The sequence below is a fragment of the Polypterus senegalus genome, chromosome 4 (genome assembly GCF_016835505.1).
Source record: "Polypterus senegalus isolate Bchr_013 chromosome 4, ASM1683550v1, whole genome shotgun sequence".
NCBI classification, from domain to species: domain Eukaryota; kingdom Metazoa; phylum Chordata; class Cladistia; order Polypteriformes; family Polypteridae; genus Polypterus; species Polypterus senegalus.
The window spans coordinates 116846164-116867197 of NC_053157.1; the positions used below are offsets into that span (position 1 = coordinate 116846164).

General features: G+C 37.7%; 1 protein-coding gene across 2 annotated transcripts in view; it reads right to left on the minus strand.

The window, feature by feature from the left end:
• The window catches only part of intu (inturned planar cell polarity protein), a 94986-nt gene extending 74623 nt beyond the window's left edge, over positions 1 to 20363 (minus strand). The window contains exon 1 of one of the 2 annotated variants that reach the window (XM_039751214.1): positions 19642 to 20363. In XM_039751214.1, the coding sequence (XP_039607148.1) occupies positions 19642 to 19733 (92 nt within the window). In that variant the 5' untranslated portion in view covers positions 19734 to 20363. Of the gene's footprint in view, positions 1 to 16779; positions 17022 to 19641 lie in introns of those variants that run through there. The other variant, XM_039751213.1, reaches the window with a different exon arrangement.
• Positions 20364 to 21034: the final 671 nt, after the last annotated feature.

Below are 21034 nucleotides of genomic sequence, written 5' to 3' on the forward strand. Positions count from 1 at the left end.
GTAAACCAGTCCAGAGATGGTACTAGTCCAGAAACCAGTTGTTGCAGTCACCCATTTTCAGCAAATTTATGAACAAGAGTTATTTTTTACTCCTTATGAAATTTTTGTAGATTCATGTTTTAGTTTATTTTTTTAATCACACCAAATGTTATGTGACCACAAAATGGGTATGATGTGGATGCTGATCATGTGATAAATCTTCTCCATTTATAGGTTTCAATGGTACTTCAGGACTCCGCACATTCATATTGGCTTGAAAACCAGTGACTCCAGGTCAACTCGGAGGTTTGCTATTTATCTCTGGTTAAATATGGCTACACTGACGGTTTTGGTATCCCTCAGTGAATATAACAAAGAAAGAATTAAAGAATAATGTTTGTGCTGGTAATAGTTAGCGGCAGAAACTGGATGGTCAGGGTGCGCTTTGAGTTTTGACTTTTTTACACCAATTTTGGTTTTCATCTCCATCATCGCGTTTGCATTTTCTGATGTTGCTAGAGCTCACAATAACAATAATGTTGGACATTGTCCTTATCAGAAATATCCACATTTTACTAATAAAGATGACTGTGATGAAACCAATCACCCAACACCAAAACCATACAAACTGATGGATGTGTATCAGGAGATCATCAAAAAATGCAGGAGGTACATGTTCCTAAACATGACATATGTATTTACAAAAGTCTCATGCGTTACAAAGGAAAACTGTTATGGATACATTACAGTGCGTACAAATGGGTATAATTCAGTATGAGTTTCTTCATGTTGTGCAAAGTTAGCTCTAGGTACATCTGAAACTCTTTACTCTGATACCAAGTGGGATAGCAAATACAGGCAATACAGCATCATCACATCATCTGTGCCGTCACTGGCAAATCTTTGCCTGACCAAGGTTACTGTAGAACGATGGATAGTTTCTAAATTTCTATACTTAATTTGCATTGCTTATGATTTTACTTCAAAGAAAAACTAATGGATACGACTCTGTAAGACTGAACCACCAAGATATGCCTGGCATCAGGCAGCGTGGTGCAGTAGCTGCAAGGCAGAAAGATAACATGACTGTGATCAAGTGAAGGACAAGAAAAATGTCTGCCTCCTAACACTGCTCACAATGCAGAAACTGTCACTCAGATATAATTGATATTGTCTTATCAATTGCTCAGATGCTGTATACCTATAGGTTAACACAGTTTGAACAGAAAACACATTCTTTCACTTGTAAAGTAATTTCACTATGGCTGTGGTGGAATGTTCAAAGATTTCGATTCAGGTCTGAAGCTGTGTTTCTTCATCTTTAAAAATTCTGCCTTCAACAAATTATAAGTCCATGTTTTGGTGTGCTTATTTCTGTGTTTTCAAAGATGACTTCAAATTTAACAGTAATGTGATCACTGTTGCTTAAAACATCAATCTTTTATTTTATTTTGTCTTTAAAGACAGAAAATACATAAGAAAGGAATACCACAGGAGTGGAGGAACAGTGTGTTTGTACACATTTAAAAGGAGATGGGTGATATTCAGGACTTTTGAAACTAAGGATAAAGCTTATGTCAGACACTGTGAAAATTTGGGAAATGGTTATAGAGAGAAAGCTTAGGGAAAGACCACCATAGGTGAGGAATGGTTTGGGTTCATGCCAGGGAGAGGAACAATTGATGCAGTCTTTCCATTCAGACAGCTCATAAAGAAGCATTGAGAAAAACACAATGGTTTGTATACGGTATTTATTGATTTGGAGAAGGCTTATGATAGAGTATCAAGGCAAGAGGTCTGGAAGAGAAAGGACTACCAGAGAAGTATGTGAGACTTGCCCAGGATATGTATGAGGGAGTGAGGAAGTTAGGAGCAGTGTTGGGGTAACAGCAGGGATCTCCTTTAAGTCCTTACAGATTTTAATTAACTTTTCAATGCTTGTTTATTTTCATTTTTCACTGTTTCTTTACCTATTTGCTTGTCATGGCACCATTCTGCCACAAATGCAGGTCACTTGTTTTGTGTTTGGATTGTTTCTATGTGTTATTAATTTTTAATTTCTATGTGTTGTTGTTTTTTATCATTAATACAGCAATGCTATTGACAGGATTACATAACTATTTATTTCTTGATATTTTAGTTTTTCTTCTGATGTGTTACTCATCTTTTATTTCTAGTTACTTTGGGTTTTTAGCATTCTATCATACGTACCCAGTGTTTTTGTAGTGTGGGATGTGGTGCATTGTTGGCTAATACTTCTGCATGGCAGTATTATAAAAGAGGGCAGTCCTCACAACAAAATTTATGAACTTACGATCAAAACAAAGGAAAGACCCTGTTGAGAGAATTCTTCTATATCACTAACAAAAAAAAAAAACTAATATTGCAACAATTTGCTGTTTTTTGACTTTTTTCTTTTCATAGCATTGAATCTGCTATTACACTCATAAAGCAGAGAAGGACTGGTGATGATTTCAGTGTATTGATTGGTAAATGTTCCAGATTATTATCCTACCAGAAACACCTTATAAAATGTCTGTCACTGGATAACTACATTTGTTATCTATTGCCTCCTGCTTGCAATACCAAATATGATGTGCCTGTACACTTTAAAATGAGATATCATGTGTAGTGAGAGAGCATGGCCAATATAATGCCATTTTAAAATAAAGGGGGACATGTGCTCTGAAAACCTCTACGCCTTGTTTTATGCAAAGGAAACACCCTCAACTGCTGCACAAATAATAAAACTTTTTGATCCTTTCTTTGGTGGAAAGATTAAATCTGTCAAAAAAGAGGTGGTCTTTACCTAACCTAGACAGTAGCCGAGTAACAAATGAAAGCAAGGCTAACAGATAGGTAGTACATGTCCTTCATATTTTTTTGTTTTGGAGACAACTTTTGTTTGCCTCAAAACTGGGACAGCATGGGCGAGACTATCAAGTGCTGCAGGAGGTAAAAGAGTTCTTAAGGACTGTCACACATTTTTCCAGAATGGAATGTATTCTAGGGTACTGAACTTCAAGCCACAAGATTATTGGCTCAATTCATAAAGACTCATTACATAAGCGTGTCTATGCTTTAGACTTAAAAAAAATGCATATATAAAATTGATCCTAGTCTTGCACTAAGCTTTGGATAATGTCACAGTCTTGGGGTGTGGGATCAAATTTCTATAGAAAACTACTTCTAAGACTACACATTTTTAATTGATATTATCAATTCAGAAAATGATTAATTTACAAATGCAAATGGAAAAAAGTTTTTCCATTATATTTTAAAATTATCTGTAACAGTAAACTGTTATGCTTTCCTGCATTTTCACATCATATATAACTTTTGAACATGTTCTCCCAATTTTGTTTAAAACTTATCTTGGTCTGTTGTTTAAAGCCTTTTTAATGATACTTTCTGTACCCAGCATATGACTGTACCATCATTTGAAGTACACAAACAAGAGACCTCAACTGAAATTGTATATCATATGCAAGCTCCTGCTTATGTTGTTTGCTCCTATCCCAAATAGCCAGAATTTACCTCCACCTCGCCTGAAGCAAAGCTCCACATCTAGCTAACTTATGTTCAACATATTGCTTTTATAAAAAAAATGTAGTTACCTTATGCCAAAAGTACATGCAAGTATCCAAAGAAACCTTAAACATACATTTATATTTGCATATATTTAAACAATACTTTACATAGTAAACCTTTTAATCTCAATTATTGGTTGCCAATCAAATTACAAACATAAAATGCATATGACAAGAGCTCAACTAGAGCAAAGATCAGAATATGTATGTGATGTACTACAACTGAATATTTCTAGTTTATGGTGGCGATTACTGATGAATCCAACTATTAAAACATTAAGTGGTCTGATTTGGTGCAAGACAGCAACACTCTTGTCTATAGGAGTATTATTTTAACCTTAATGAAAATAAAAAGTAAACAAACTTTGATTGTGTTTACTATAAAATATTTTTATATTAAATTAGGGGGCTACGTGCCATTGTGAAGAGGGGGGGCTAATACGCACCACAGAGAGACTGGAAACAATTTTTCCTCTAGAAGCAAAACTTTACATTTTAATCCATCTGCATAATTAAAATTCTATGTATAGTTTTATTTATATATCTAATAAAATACCACATATAACATTAATTAGCTTTTCTCTTTGATGTCTGAGTGACTGCTTAATTAGATGCATACACACACATTATTATTATATATATATATATATATATATATATATATCTATATCTATATCTATATCTATATCTATATATCTCTATATATCTATATCTCTATCTATAATAATAAAAGGCAAAGCCCGCCCTCACTCACTCACTCACTCACTCACTCACTCACTCATCAGTAATTCTCCAACTTCCCATTTAGGTAGAAAGCTGAAATTTGGCAGGCTTATTCCTTACAGCTTACTTACAAAAGTTAAGCAGGTTTCATTTCGAAATTCTACGCGTAACGGTCATAACGGCCGATAACATTTGACAACGCCCGCCATGTTGAACTTTCTTATTTATGGCCCCATCTTCACGAAATTTGGTAGGTGGCTTCCCTGCGCTAACCAAAACCGATGTACGCATTTTATTTCGGTGGTATGATGCCACTGTCGGCCACCATATTGAATTTTCCAAACGCGTCACTAATTCTCCAACTTCCCGTGTAGGTAGAAGGCTGAAATTTGGTAGGCCCATTCCTTACAGCTTACTTACAAAAGTTAAGCAGGTTTCATTTTGAAATTCTATGCGTAACGGTCATAACGGTCAACAACGTCCGCCATATTGAACTTTCTTATTCATGGCCCCATCTTCACGAAATTTGGTAGGCGGCTTCCCTGCGCTAACCGAAACCAATGTACATACTTATTTCAGTGGTATGACACCACTGTCAGCCACCATATTAAACTTTCCAACGTCACTAATTCTCCAACTTCCCGTGTAGGTAGAAGGCTGAAATTTGGTACATATTTCGGTGGTATGATGCCACTGTCGGCCGCCATATTGAACTTTTAACGGAAACCGATGTCCGTACTTATTTCGTTAGTATGACACCACTGTCGGCCGCCATATTGAACTTTCCAACGTCACTAATTCTCCAACTTCCCGTGTAGGTAGAAGGCTGAAATTTGGCAGGCTCATTCCTTACAGCTTATTTACAAAAGTTAAGCAGGTTTCATTTCGAAATTCTATGCATAATGGTCATAACGGTCAACAACATCTGCCATGTTGAACTTTCTTATTTATGGCCCAATCTTCTCGAAATTTGGTAGGCGGCTTCCCTGCACTAACCGAAACCAACGTACGTACTTATTTCGGTGGTATGATGCCACTGTCGGCCGCCATATTGAACTTTTCAACAGTCTTTGTTACTTATGGGCCCATCTTCAAGAAATTTGGTACACTGGTTCCCAACGCTAACTGAATCCTACTTACGTACAGTACATATATACGTCCATAGCCTGCACCTCAGTCACCGCGTGAGGTGGCGTTGTGTCCCCCGTGCCAACGCCTCCCACGTTGTTGGCTGGCTGCCTGCCTATATAAGACTGTCCGTCGCTCCGGTCTCTACATTCCCTTCCTTGCTTCGCCACGGGATTCACGTCTCCCTACTGATAATTACAGCCCAAATTTGTTTAATCCACGGCTTCTCCGCCGTTTTATTGTTTGTTTATTACAATTATAGGTATTGTATAGGTATTTTACAATTACTTTACATTGCTCAGGTACCCATTTCCTTTATCATTCCAACCCCCAATAACATGTCTATCGAGATGATCACTATCGATCAAAGAACTGTCACTTACCGAGTGGTTTCCTGCCCGGAGATACCACCTACCTTTTCCATTCTCTTTGTTACATATTGCACGGCCATATCAGGCTCACTCTTGATATCCGGAGGAAGATTCTGTCTTATGTATTGAATGACTGGGACAGGTTCAAGGTGTGGACTGATGACGGTACAGGAGATAATTAGACTACACAGGAGCACTAGAAGAGTGAAATGCTTAAGCCCTTCACCTGTGGTTCTGCATGCGAGTTGATGGCTGCCACTGAATTGTTCGGTTGTCGCTTTCAAGTGTACCGAAATGGCCAAATAGTTTACACCTTTCGACAACCGCCAATGCCTCTTAAACATCTTAGATTCACAGGTGACGATTTCAGTAGTGGACACTTTGATGTTTATGAATGTTTAAACTCTCAAAAGCTGGATGTGATTTTATCAATGAAACCGGTTGTGTGCTTACAACGCTTGACAGATGCCAAATGTCACTTCAACATAACAAATCCTGCAAATGCTGTCGTAATTGAAACAAACCATGAAACTCAAACCGATTATGACAGCAGCAATCCAAGCTGTGACATTTGAGACAAGATTACTGTTCACATGGCCGACTGTAAGTTACATGCTCAAGAGTAACCTCAGCGCACAGCTTGGTCATGTTACAACCGGAGGGCCGAACTGACAACATGGTATACAAAGAGATCCTTAACAAATAATTATTGGCATATTATCCCTCAGTTTAAAAAGGTTTAATTTTCTTCTTAATAAAAATTTTAATGCAGTACTTCCGCCAAGCTGGTATTTTGCTAGTATATATATATATATATATATATATATATATCTCTATATATACAGTATATATATACAGTATATATATCTCTATATATACAGTATATATATATATATATATCTCTATATATACAGTATATATCTATATATATATCTCTATATATCTATATCTATATCTATATCTATATCTATATATATATACTAATAAAAGGCAAAGCCCTCACTCACTCACTCACTCACTCACTCACTCACTCACTCACTCACTCACTAATTCTCCAACTTCCCGTGTGGGTGGAAGGCTGAAATTTGGCAGGTTCATTCCTTACAGCTTCCTTACAAAAGTTGGGCAGGTTTTATATCGAAATTCTACGTAATGGTCATAACTGGAAGCAGTTTTTCCATTTACTGTAATGGAGATGAGCTTCAACGCCGTGGGGGGAGTTTCGTGTGACATCATCACGCCTCCCACGTAATCACGCAGTACATAGAAAACCAGGAAGACCTCAAAAAGCGCTGAAGAAAACATGCATTATATAATTGAGAAGGCAGCTAAACAATAAGAAGCGAAGCGAAAGTGACATATACAACCATATTCATGAGTTCTGCTACTTGAAACAAAGCACATGTAAACCTACACTTTAAATTAAGTTCATAGACAGGCTGCGCTGGCGTTTGTAATTTAGTGCCTGCCCATATAAGGCCGTCCGTCAGCGCAATCCAATAGCAAACTGCCACGGGTAAATATTCACGGGTGAAGGACTGTGCTTATGGAGAGGAAGATGAGATGGTCAGGGTGGTGTTTGACACAAACTCAGCGAAACTGCGAGAGAAAGTTTTAAGTGCCAGGACTAAGGTAACATTAAATACAGCCATGGACATAGCACGAGATGGCACCAGCACAGCTGGGAACCTTCGATGCATGTACACCGAGTGGCTCACGGAACTGACGCAGTGCACAGATAAAAGCAACAGTTCCAAAGAGCTGAACAAAACCAATTACACAATTGAAAAGGCAGCAAAAATATGAAGGTCTGATACATACAAGCATATTCATAAATCCAACTACTGCGGAAACAAAGCACACGTTGGAAAAGTCAATGTCCCGCTAAAGGAAGACAGTGTAAAAAACCCGTGCATGCAGTGTGTCAGGTCTCAGATAAAGAAGAAGACGAGCTGTTTATTGATGCAGTAAGAAACGAATCGATGAATGAAACCTGTCATCTTTACAACGATTGACAAACACGGAATGTAACTTGAACACAACACATCCTACAAATACGAACCTGATTGAAAGAAATAATGATAATCAAATCCTTGATGACAGCAACACTCAGTAACACTCACAAAACAAATACTGTATATTGACAGTCATGTTACGTTATTTTTAAAATGTTCCCTTTTCTTTTCTAGCTTTTTAACACACTACTTCTCCTGCGATCGCTGGTATATATATATGTATATATATATATCCCGATCTACATACTCGAATAATGGATACTTTATTCGCCATCAATGATTGTTTTGGTAAAGCCATACTCAGTGTATTCATTAGATGAACGGTAAAAAGTAAGAGCGAGGGAGGATGACTTATTGAGGCATGCAGGCTGTAGTGCGCGTCAACTCTATCTGAATTGCGCGATCACATTTGAAAAATATATCTTTTCAAGTTCTATTTAGTCCATATGTGTCAAACTCAAGGGCATACATCCGCCCGGCGTAATTATATCCGCAGCGAGATCATTTTATATACTGTATTATTGTTATTAATGGCCCGGTATATGAAGCGCTGGTAACACAATAAACTACAGATCCCATAATGCAGCGCTTCAGCTGCCTTGCCGAACACTTACGCGTTAATCAAGTCTAGCTTATGATGCTGCAAGTTATTGCGAAGCTAGCTCACACGATGCTGAAGAGAAAAGTTGATTCTGAAAATAGAGCCTTTAAAACCGATGGGAGGCTGAGTATATGTTTACTGAACCCGTGTGTCTCATTTGTGGAGCTAATGTGGCTGTAATTACAGAATTTAATCTAAGACGGCACTATGAGACAAAACATCAGGGTAACCTGAATGCAATGCAGAAGATACAGAAAGCAGAAGAATTAAATAAGAATCTGACACTTCAGCGGACGCTTTTACCCGTGCACAATCACAAAGTGATTTCAAGTGAAGCTGCTTTTATGGGAGACACAAATGCACCAGTGCAATTGCCCCACTTTCCCTGTTGCCAAGTAATGTTAAACCAAGTCGTCACTACGGTGTTCCCAAATCGCACTTTGCTGATAAACTGAGCGCACTGAGTTTGCACGGCGCTTTGGTGACTTTGAAGAACAAAAAAAGTCCGTCTACATGCGGCTCGAACCTTGTGCATGTTTGGTAGCACATATCTGTGTGAGAAGCTCTTCTCAGTGATAAAGACTAACAAAACAGCACACAGGAGTCGCCTCACTGATGAGCACCTGCAATCCATCCTGAGAATCTCCACAACACAGAACCTCACACCAAACAGAAACGAACCTGTTGCCAAAAAGATGCCAGGCGTCCAGCTCTAAAATGACATATGAGCAAAGACAACTGAATGATTTGATTTGTTATTGCTGAAAGGAACACATTTTATTTATATTTCCAGGTTTTGTTATGCAGCATGTTCATATTTGAATTTGTATAATTTTGACAGGATATATTTTTATGGAGAGCAAAATATTATAAGTTGTTTAAGGTTTGAGTTGATTTATTCACGAATAATATTCCTGTCTGTTTTTACCATTCCTACCAAAGATATTTCTGTTGACTAAATAAAAATTCCTTCTATTTAAAATTTAAATAGAACTTGAACAAATACGATAGTTCATAATATCCACGCAGACTTGCACGTAAGAGCGGAGTTATCCGTTTTAACAAGCAGCGTATTGCACTGATACGAAATAGCTGTGTGTGTATATATGTAGATATGTATGTATATGTATATATGTTTATATATGTGTGTGTGTATATATGTATGTGTATATGTATAGATATGTATATATATAAGTTTATGTGTGTGTGTGTGTAAATATATATATATATATATATATATATATATATATATATATATATATATATATATATATATATATATATATATATGACAGCAACACTCATCACTCAACAGTGACAAAACAATTACATTGACAATCATGTTACGTTATTTTCAAAATGTTTCCTTTTCTTTTCATTGCTTCTTTAACACACTACTTCTCCTCGAAGCACGGTATTTTGCTATATATATATATATATATATATATATATATATATATATATATAGAGTCATACACGCGTGTGCATGGGAGGCAGCTGCCCGGGGGGGCGGGTCACGCTAACGCTCTTTCTGAGTTCTCTACAGGTCTTTCCCGGGAAATCCCACCAGGAGCCGACACCTCGAAGAGGGACACATACCTTCCGGTTCCGGCACCAAGGACTACATCACTTCCGGTTCCGCACAGAGGACACATCACTTCCGCCTCCGTCCTATAAAGCCTCCTGCCTTTGCTCTGGCAGGCAGTTCTGTTTTGGACTCTGTTGAGTAAACTTGACTGTGATGAATTGGTTACTTTTGCAGCCAGGAAACCGGATTAAACGGGTGGCTGCCCCAAACCTTGCCATGCCTCATGTCTCTTCTTCTTACAATATATATATTATATATATATATATATTACACACACATACATACATATATACACACACACACACACACATTCATATATGTATTCAAACATACATACACATACACACTCACTCCTTTTTGTTTCTGCCATGTGTAATGTTGAGGAATTTGCACATAAGTATATGCTTTTGCATTTACGGCAGTTTTATTAAGTTCAAAATAAGCCAATAATGTTGTATTTCGGGTGGCACGGTGGTGCAGTGGTAGCGCTGCTGTTTGCATGTTCTCCCCGTGTCTGCGCTCCGGTTTCCTCCCAAAGTCCAAAGCCATGCCGGTTAGGTGGATTGGCGATTCTACATTGGCCCTAGTGTGTGCTTGGTGTGTGGGTGTGTTTGTGTGTGTCCTGCGGTGGATTGGCACCCTCCTCAGGCTTGGTTCCTGCCTTGTGCCCGGTGTTGGCTGGGATTGGCTCCAGCAGACCCCTGTGACCCTGTGTTCGGATTCAGCGGGTTGGAAAATGGATGGATGTTGTATTTCTATTTTTTGCTACCTATAAATCTTTTTTAAAATTAAATTAAAATTTTAACTTTTCCATTTACTCATTTTTTCTTCAACCTTAGATTTTAAAAACTTGCAGTATTATAAATACATTATTTTTATTAGTTTCTGGTTTCTTATGTTTTTAAATATTGTTTAAAATATCCTTAGTTTGAGTAAGGTGTTATGCAATTAAATATGATTATTACTGTAACTGTTATTAAGAAATGACAGAAAGCAAACTACACATTTACAGTATACAAGAATGAAACCAAAATTTACAGTATAAGCATCAGACACCCTGAATTACACTGAGGGATACTGAACATAGAGAAAAAACAAAAAAAAATGTTAAAACAGAAATGTGTAATCAAACCACAGATTTCCTTTTGATATTTACTTTTTGAAGAGGCTGTACACTAGACAAGAAGCAAATGCACAGCATATGGACAGCATGCACAGACCTACAGCAATGAAATAAGCTCAGGCGTTGGTGGGCAATTCTTTTATTTAATAAGGTGGGAATACCACTAGTACAGACCAACAAATGTCATCTTCCTCTTAATAGGATACTGTTTAAGTTACAAAAGCCGCATTTGATAAGATCAAGTCTGATGAGAATTTAGTGGAAGAGGATCGCTGAGAGAGCTATATAATTAGTAATGGAGTTTTGTAAATACACCGAGTATACAGTATATGTCAGTGGTTCTCAAACCCATATCAAAATGAAAATAAGTCTAGCTGTTCTAGTATGGCAAATATTTTACAAAATGTATGCATATTATAAAGTTAGGATTATTAAACTGATTTCAAATTTGTCTACACTATGGTATATTTAAATGGCACACATTAAAAAATTGCTGTAAATGTGCAGAAGCCCACACCCAGACTGTTTTTTCTTTTAATTTATGTTCTACTAAAAGCAATAAACTAAAATAGTATAATATAGCCAAAACCATTTCATCTAATTCAGACCAAAACAGACTGTGATTTTATATAATAGCAACAGGTTAGTGACAGTACTAAAAGACAAGCCTCTATCAGAAAAGGAACTGTGTTGAATAATGACTGACATGAACTGTAAACTTGCTAAAGCAATAGAAAATGTGTGTCCACAGACTGATAAAAAAGAACAAAAACAAAATGGAAAGCATACACATAAAAAGCAGCTTTTGGTGGTGTAAATGTATGAGAACATGTTGGCTTAGCACTCCAAATATGAAACAGAACATAAGGAAATGGTGCGGTATAGAGAAGAGAATAAGGTCAGCTACAAATGTTCAATATGCAATAAATGCAAAATGCATCCAGTGCAGGATGCAAACAGCTAGGTCAAATGTCAAAAAAAGAAAATCAAAAGTAAAACAAACAAACAGGATAGAATGGAAAATGTATGACTAATGGACAAAAATGTCAGAACCTTCTTTGTAGGATGTGGACTCAGAGTGATTCAAAGCTTGTGAAAAGGCATAATGACATCAATTGTGCCAGTAGGAAGTGGCTTAACAAACCAGTCGAGCAAAAAACATTCTGCAGATCTTCACAAAAACATTTTTATGAATCTAAAAGGAGCTGGAATATTCTCAGGGTTAGCTGCAATCTGCAACTTCAGAGAGACTGATATAGATGAAGCCAGTAACAAAATGACAACTATAGTATACCCTTTCGAAAGCAGCCAATTCTGCCAACTACCTTATTGAATGTTAAAATTTCCAAAACAAAGTATCAGACATGTGACTTTAGTTAAGTCACATACTTAAAGAACAACACTAGGTTTTCTCAAAAAGTGTAGAATGGTAGAAAAGTTCATTAAAATCACAGAATTTTTGAACTGAATAAAGTAAAATATCTTTTGATGGTCACAGTGTCTTTGAAATGAATAAAGTAAAGAGCCCTTTAATCCACAGTGAACTTGTAGTAAACATAATGAGTCATCTTTGTATTGGCCAAAGCCTTGAGAACATTAAAGAGATCCAAGATTTACAAAGACTCCACAATGTCTAAGCTATAAAGAACCCTGGTCAAGATAAATTACTTGATGTACATACAAGACAGTTCCATTGGGCTTCAGGCACTCAATGTACTCCAATATTTTGAGTAATCCTTTTCTATTATTTGCTAGATCTCTGAATCTGCTTTTGTAACAACAATTATTATAAAGAAGCTTGTAAATGATCTTCCTCTAGTTTTTTGAATTAGGTGCTCGTGTTAACTCTACTGGAAAGAGTTTTACTGAAGAAATGGTATGCAAAATAGGGTAAAGCAGTACATCAGCTAGGCTACAGTGGTGTGAAAAACTATTTGCCCCCTTCCTGATTTCTTATTCTTTTGCATGTTTGTCACACAAAATGTTTCTGATCATCAAACACATTTAACCATTAGTCAAATATAAACACAAGTAAACACAAAATGCAGTTTTTAAATGATGGTTTTTATTATTTAGGAGAAAAATCCAAACCTACATGGCCCTGTGTGAAAAAGTAGTTGCCCCCTTGTTAAAAAATAACCTAACTGTGGTGTATCACACCTGAGTTCAATTTCCGTAGCCACCCCCAGGCCTGATTACTGCCACACCTGTTTCAATCCAGAAATCACTTCAATAGGAGCTGCCTGACACAGAGAAGTAGACCAAAAGCTAGACATCATGCCAAGATCCAAAGAAATTCAGGAACAAATGAGAACAGAAGTAATTGAGATCTATCAGTCTGGTAAAGGTTATAAAGCCATTTATAAAGCTTTGGGACTCCAGCGAACCACAGTGAGAGCCATTATCCACAAATGGCAAAAACATGGAACAGTGGTGAACCTTCCCAGGAGTGGCCGGCCGACCAAAATTACCCCAAGAGCGAGAGACGACTCATCCGAGAGGTCACAAAAGACCCCAGGACAACGTCTAAAGAACTGCAGGCCTCACTTGCCTCAATTAAGGTCAGTGTTCACGACTCCACCATAAGAAAGAGACTGGGCAAAAACGGCTTGCATGGCAGATTTCCAAGACGCAAACCACTGTTAAGCAAAAAGAACATTAGGACTCGTCTCAATTTTGCTAAGAAACATCTCAATGATTGCCAAGACTTTTGGGAAAATACCTTGTGGACTGATGAGACAAAAGTTGAACTTTTTGGAAGGCAAGTGTCCCGTTACATCTGGCGTAAAAGGAACACAGCATTTCAGAAAAGAACATCATACCAACAGTAAAATGTGGTGGTGGTAGTGTGATGGTCTGGGGTTGTTTTGCTGCTTCAGGACCTGGAAGGCTTGCTGTGATAGATGGAACCATGAATTCTACTGTCTACCAAAAAATCCTGAAGGAGAATGTCCGGCCATCTGTTCGTCAACTTAAGCTGAAGCGATCTTGGTGCTGCAACAGGACAATGACCCAAAACACACCAGCAAATCCATCTCTGAATGGCTGAAGAAAAACAAAATGAAGACTTTGGAGTGGCCTAGTCAAAGTCCTGACCTGAATCCAATTGAGATGCTATGGCATGACCTTAAAAAGCCGGTTCATGCTAGAAAACCCTCAAATAAAGCTGAATTACAACAATTCTGCAAAGATAAGTGGGCCAAAATTCCTCCAGAGCTGTAAAAGACTCATTGCAAGTTATCGCAAACGCTTGATTGCAGTTATTGCTGCTAAGGGTGGCCCAACCAGTTATTAGGTTCAGGGGCAATTACTTTTTTACACAGGGCCATGTAGGTTTGGATTTTTTCTCCCTAAATAATAAAACCATCATTTAAAAACTGCATTTTGTGTTTACTTGTGTTATATTTGACTAATGGTTAAATGTGTTTGATGATCAGAAACATTTTGTGTGACAAACATGCAAAAGAATAAGAAATCAGGAAGGGGGCAAATAGTTTTTCACACCACTGTATATCATAAAAAAGGTTATATATTTATACATTTATGTTTATCATGGTGCTGGAGAGTGGTGATATTTTCTATATTGATCAGGCATGCAAGTATTTTTATTTTAATTTTAAATAAGTAATTTTATTTAATTCTTTTCATTTTTATTACTATTTAATTTAATATTGTTTCTTTGTATCAGTATACTGCTGCTGGATTATGTGAATTTCCCCTTGGGATTAATAAAGTATCTATCTAAGTAAGAATTTCACAGTCCTCTGTACTGGTGACAATACTAGTACTCCTAGTACTTCTATCATTCTTGATGTCAGATGTTGTTTGGTCATGAGGAACAAGTCAAGAAAAATATTCATAAACATGAAAAGAAATGAACATATCAGAACTGTTACTGGAATTTTAGAATACACCAACAACAATCAACAACAAAGGATGAACTTCAGCATTTTTGAGAAAGAAGTATTACTCCAGATGGAGAACTGAAATGTATTGCTTGCAGTGTTCTTCCAACACACACCAAACTGAGCGGAAAAGGACATGAAAGGTGGCCTAGTATTATTATGAGCACAGGGAGGTTTCCGGTTATATTTATGTCTACAGTTGCTCCAATTTCTAACAGATATCAAACCACTGATAATTCTGCTCAACAAAGAAAGCTTCTTAATGAAGGACTCATGTGCTGTCACTGATGATTCAAGAGTATGATGTTTGAGCCTCAAAGATGTGTACACAGCAGACACTATTGATACTCTTTCCAGAAATATTTAACACCAAGAATTAGAAAAGGCAGTCAATGCCTTTGCTGATAGTATATGTTTTAGTGCAACAGGTTTTAGAAACAACAAAAGAAAATGAGTAGGTTTAGTTAGTACTAAAATAGAGAAGCCAGACCACCTCGTCAAGATACATACCTGTAAAGACAAATGCCAAGTCACCTAATGGCATACAAATCCAAACAAGGTCAACTTACTGAATCAAGAAGACTACTACAGCTTAAGAAAATCATAACTGTAGTTGGTGTAATGTATCCGATTTTTTAAATTCCCAGACTTATCAACTCATGGTGGTGGGCTGTGTGCAGTACACAGTGTACAAGTTCCCCTGTGTTTTTGTAGAGTTTCCTCCGGCTTCTCCAGTATTCATCCCACATCCTCAAAGAAGACATGCAGGTTACTTTGAATGCATTCCATCTGAGTGCAAGTGTGGATATGTACATGAGTGGACCATGCGATGGACTGCTACTCTGTCCTAGGTGGTTTCCTTCCTTGGATTCAGTTGTTCTGTATATACTCTGGCCCCTCTGTCACCCTGAACTTCATTAGATAGGGCAATGTACACAAATTGTTTAGGTTTGCCTACAATTCAATCTAAGTGGACATATTGAAACTTGAACTTGGAATTGCGATTGTGTTTCTATTTTATACCTACACAGTGCTTAATTTCCTTTTTGACGCTTTATACAGTGTTACGAGTTTTTATTTTTATCACTGTTTTACACTGTGTAGGTTAATTTCTTACAATGTATTTACTATTTTTCTATATATAAAGATTACTTGCAAACTGAAGTTTTTCAGTTAAATGTAATACAGTACTGTCAAACAATAACGGCATTTTGATTGCATTCTAGGTTCCTTGTTACTCCTTCATAAAAACCAAACTATTTCACTAAAAATTAAAGTAAGAGCTTTAACATTTTCCACAAAGACAAAGGATAAAGACACAAACAGTGAATCAATCCATAACCTCAACATTATAACAGCCTTAACAAGGCAGCACTGAGTGCAGGTTAGAGAATTGGCCCCCTGAACAGGGACCATCCTTGGAGTTGGAAAAAGTAAAAGAAATAAGGAATAACTAAATTAAATTCAGTCGTACAAGGTCTCGTTTCACTGGCTTTTGACGGAAACGAGTTGGTGTTAGGGTTTGATTGGTTTTAAATCACATATGTAGTGCAATACATGCTTCACTTCCCATAACACATTTTGGTAATGCAAACTAAACTTTTGGGTTTGTGCAATTTGCTCCTCGTATTTCTGTACAAGGAAATAAATAAACGTCCAAAACACTACAGTAGATAACAAATACCTACTGCAAAGTTTGCCCTCTGAACCCCGCCTCGATATTGTTACAAAATAAATGCATGATACTTTTACTTACTCTGAGTAATACGAGTCTGTGTAAGATGATGCAGTGGATCTCGTCTCACTTTCGGAACTAAAGTTCTCTACGTCTTCTTCCCGACCTGGATAATTGTCAGCATGGCGTGGGGATAAAATAGCATCCCCCACAGATTTCAGTCCTGTAGTCATTTTTTCGACTACATTAATTCTGTTCAAAAGGTGACTTTTTCGCGTTACTACAATTTAGTTAACACTACCATCAGTAGCACAGTACAGATTCGCCATGATACTTACATCCGGGTTATTTGGTCCACGTGTAACTTTCTGACGTTCATGATTGGTAGTAAGAATCGTTTCCATAGTAACACAGAAGCTCTAGAAGCGTATTGCGCGTGGTTGCTCAGTTACGCAGAGCACGTTAAAATATACAAAACCTCGTACACCGCAGGGAAATTTAGTCGACGCCGTTCTGATGAGGCTAAACCTTGTATTTTACGAAGAAAACTGGAGAGCTTGCAAGTGTTTTCTATTTACTGCAATGCACAAATAGTAAAAATAGCATAATTACATCTGGCCATTAATCTGCGACGAACATTTTGAAGATAGTCGATTCCCTTGAATAGTGAACTCTCTTAAAGTGGTCTACGAAACGATGTTCGCTACTATATATAAACTGTATGCGCTCGCGTCGCTGGACGTGTGTTGCTGGAGTTGGGTGGAGTGGTGGCAGGAGGGAGTAGCGGTGAAGTGATTAAACAGCTGCCTAACTGGCCTGCGCAGTTACGGCAAACGATATCGGAACCTTCAGATGTCTTACAAGCATCCTTGTAGTCGAGATCGCCACCCCTGTGCCTTCTTTCTCCTTCGCTCCTGTTTTTTGCGAAGAATCTCTCCAAAAATTAATTTAAAAAACTCTTCAAGTCCCACATTTAAATCCTCTCTCAATTGTTTATTTTCGCGAGAACATCGTGTTTTTACACCTGCTTATCCATAGCAGGGCTGCCCACTGTTGTCTAAGATGTCAGCTCTGCATGTGCTCGCTGTGTTTCCACTAGCTAACTTATGCCACAATCAGCAATACCCTTTTTCTTGCAACTGATGATCTATTATGTGGTTCCTATACTGATCGCGCGTTCCTCCAGTTTTGAATAATGAATACTTCCCCCACTAACTGTAGATTCCATCTTGAGTTCAAATACTGTAACAGTTTTCTGTGTCCCTGAGGGTTGTGTCGGGGGAAAGAATAGGGGATGGCCTGTAACTCCACCCCAGTAATGGCTCTGATTAACTTTTTAAAATGGCATTTCTAAACCTTGCAATACACACAGACCAAACTAAAAAGCTGCGTTTTCATTCATTCATTCATTTCCTGTTCTACTGTGCTAATTAATAGAACGCTATTTGTCGCAAGGTGGGTACCAATCCTTAACTGGGCACCTGTCCTTCAAAGGGCATATTTAACGCACACGCCCACTCCGATTCGGCAATATGCACGTACAAACGAAATTTGGGAGGAAACCCTTACAAAAATGGGGCGGGTATACAATCTCCACTCAAGCGCTTGAATTACATTCGTCTTAAATGCATTACTTATAATTTAATGTACGTCATAAAGAATATTTTACGAGTCAGATTTTAAACTTCGAAATGTGTTATGTATGTAACAAATTTATAAATGAATGTGATGGGCTGGCGTCCTGTTCAGGGATTATATTACAATCTTGCACCCGATGATTGCAGTTATAGGCTGCCGCTTAAAGCCAAACCCGACCCTACTCTGGGTAAGCGGGTTTAGAAAAAATAATTCATTTTATAATCTCTGAAGGACATCATTGTCCTCCTGCATACAAACATGAATGTACTTGCAGCTTGACAAAGAAGTGTGCACCGTGACTCTGTCACGGACAAGAGTGTTATGAATATGGATGCATGGATCGATGGAATATTTTACTGTGCCATTTATTTTACCCTTAATACACCCCTTTATCAGCTGTGTATATCAGGCAGTAAGCAAATGGTGGACTTGGTTCAAGTCCATCGGGGGGTGTATTCACACACACAGACCCCATAAGCAAATGTTAGTCAACCGAACAGGCACTTCGCTGTGATGGGAACAAAAACCAGGGCAGACTCTGGGATGTCTGCAAATCTCAGAAGACTGCGACCTTGAAAGGAATTAGAACAAAGGACGGCAGTCCCGGTAACCACTGCGCCAACGCGCGGTCCCATTCCAAAAGCTTATTTTTTTATCATTTATGCAAAGTATCGCCAGGCAATGACTGGAATTTGTTAATCAAAGACACATCATTTTGTGTAGGAAATTATTGTAAGACTGCAAATACTCTGAATGTGCACAGCAGGCATGTTCTAGGTCAACAAGCTCGTTGCACAGCTATTACACTTTTTTAAATTTAAAAACAACTTGTAGTTCTTTGTAATTAAACACAAACTGAATGCACCATATGCGTTTACAAAAATTATATTCTATAAAGGCAAACCTAATCCAATTAAAATGTCTAAGGCACACTATCACTTACGAATTAGTTATATTGATTACTTATATTTGTTATTTATATACGTTGTTTCGTCAAAAGAAGGACACTATGCTGTTATGTTTTAGAAACTTTAAAATAAAGCTGATCAGATTTGGACACGTATTTTGTTATGCAAGGTACTTCCTAACTGTGTTCATGATGTAGTGAAGGCGCTATAATAAACAACCAAAAGCACGTAGCTCTCTCATGTTATGACTTTCTACTACTCCACTAACATATTAAAAGTAGCCTTTCATTATTCGCAGCCTAAATGGAAAAAAAATGTACTTTTCTGTTCAAAATATAATATTTTATAACACTAGTCCCTTACGGAGACACGAGAGTTAACAACCCGTAACACTGACCTGTAGAGCAGCACACTCCGAATTGAGTCGAAGTCCTCCAAATTTTCGGACGCGGGTGTACAGAATTTCCCACGAATTCCAGGATTAAACATTCTTCAGCTGGAAATCACCCAAACACCTATTTGCCTGTAAGTCTCCTCCTTCCTCCCCATCGTTTGCTATTTACATGCTGAAGCTGCGACTCCTTCTCGCTTGGAAAGTCTTCGCTGCATCAAATAAAGTAGCACAGCCAAAGCTGAGTTTAAAATACATGTTAAAAAAGGACAATCCGATTGGACCTCACAGTGTCGCTTCTGCGTACTCATGCGGATAAAATTGGCCTTGCTTTATTTAGGACCTTTTTTCGTCTGATGTCAGTCAACAAGTGAACAAAAATCTGAACTGTCTGGAGTGACTGAAAGAGCGGCTCGTAACACCCTGTGGGATCCAAGAATCCCGGCTGCGGACATACACTTGGCACGCCCACGTCGGCAAATGCCGCTCGTCATTATCGCAGGTGGCTGCGCTCTTTGCCACAGAGCATTGGAGCAATCGCAGGATCTCAAGATCTTAAGCTGCCCAGGGTTGCGCTTTCATTTCCTGGAGTTGTGTGGAATGTTAATTAAAGTCGTGGTTGAATTAATATTCGGTAAGAAACTAATTACAATCTATTTTCATTTCCATCCACCCATCCATTATACTAAACGCGATTTGTCCAGGTCAGGAGCGCAAAATGCCGCCGCCTGTCCTGGCAGCATTCTGTTCCGACGAGACACTGATGCTGTCTTTTGTATAAATAAGCACTGATCTACATGACAGGCATGGTTTTATACAGCCGTCATGTATTTATATATATATATATATATATATATATATATATATATATATATATATATATATATATATATATATATATATATATATATATATATATAAACATTTATTTCCCCATCCTGGTTATGGAGCCTGACCAGTCTGCAGCCAGCACAGGATGTGCACTACCTATACTACAGTCATATGAAAAAGTTTGGGAACCCCTCTCAGCCTGCATAATAATTTCCTCTACTTTCAACAAAAAAGATAACAGTGGTCTTTCATTTCCTGGAAACATCTGAGTACTGCGGTGTTTTCCGAACAAAGATTTTTAGTGAAGCAATATTTAGTTGTAAGAAATTAAATCAAATGTGAAAGACTGGCTGTGCAAAAATGTGGGTACCCTTGTAATTTTGCTGATTTGAATGCATGTAACTGTTCAATACTGATTACTTGCAAAACCAAATTGGTTGGATTAGCTTGTTAAGCCTTGAACTTCATAGACAGGTGTGCCCAATCATGAGAAAGGGTGGTCAATTGCAAGTTGTGCTTCCCTTTGACTCTCCTCCGAAGAGTGACAGCATGGGATCCTCAAGGCAAC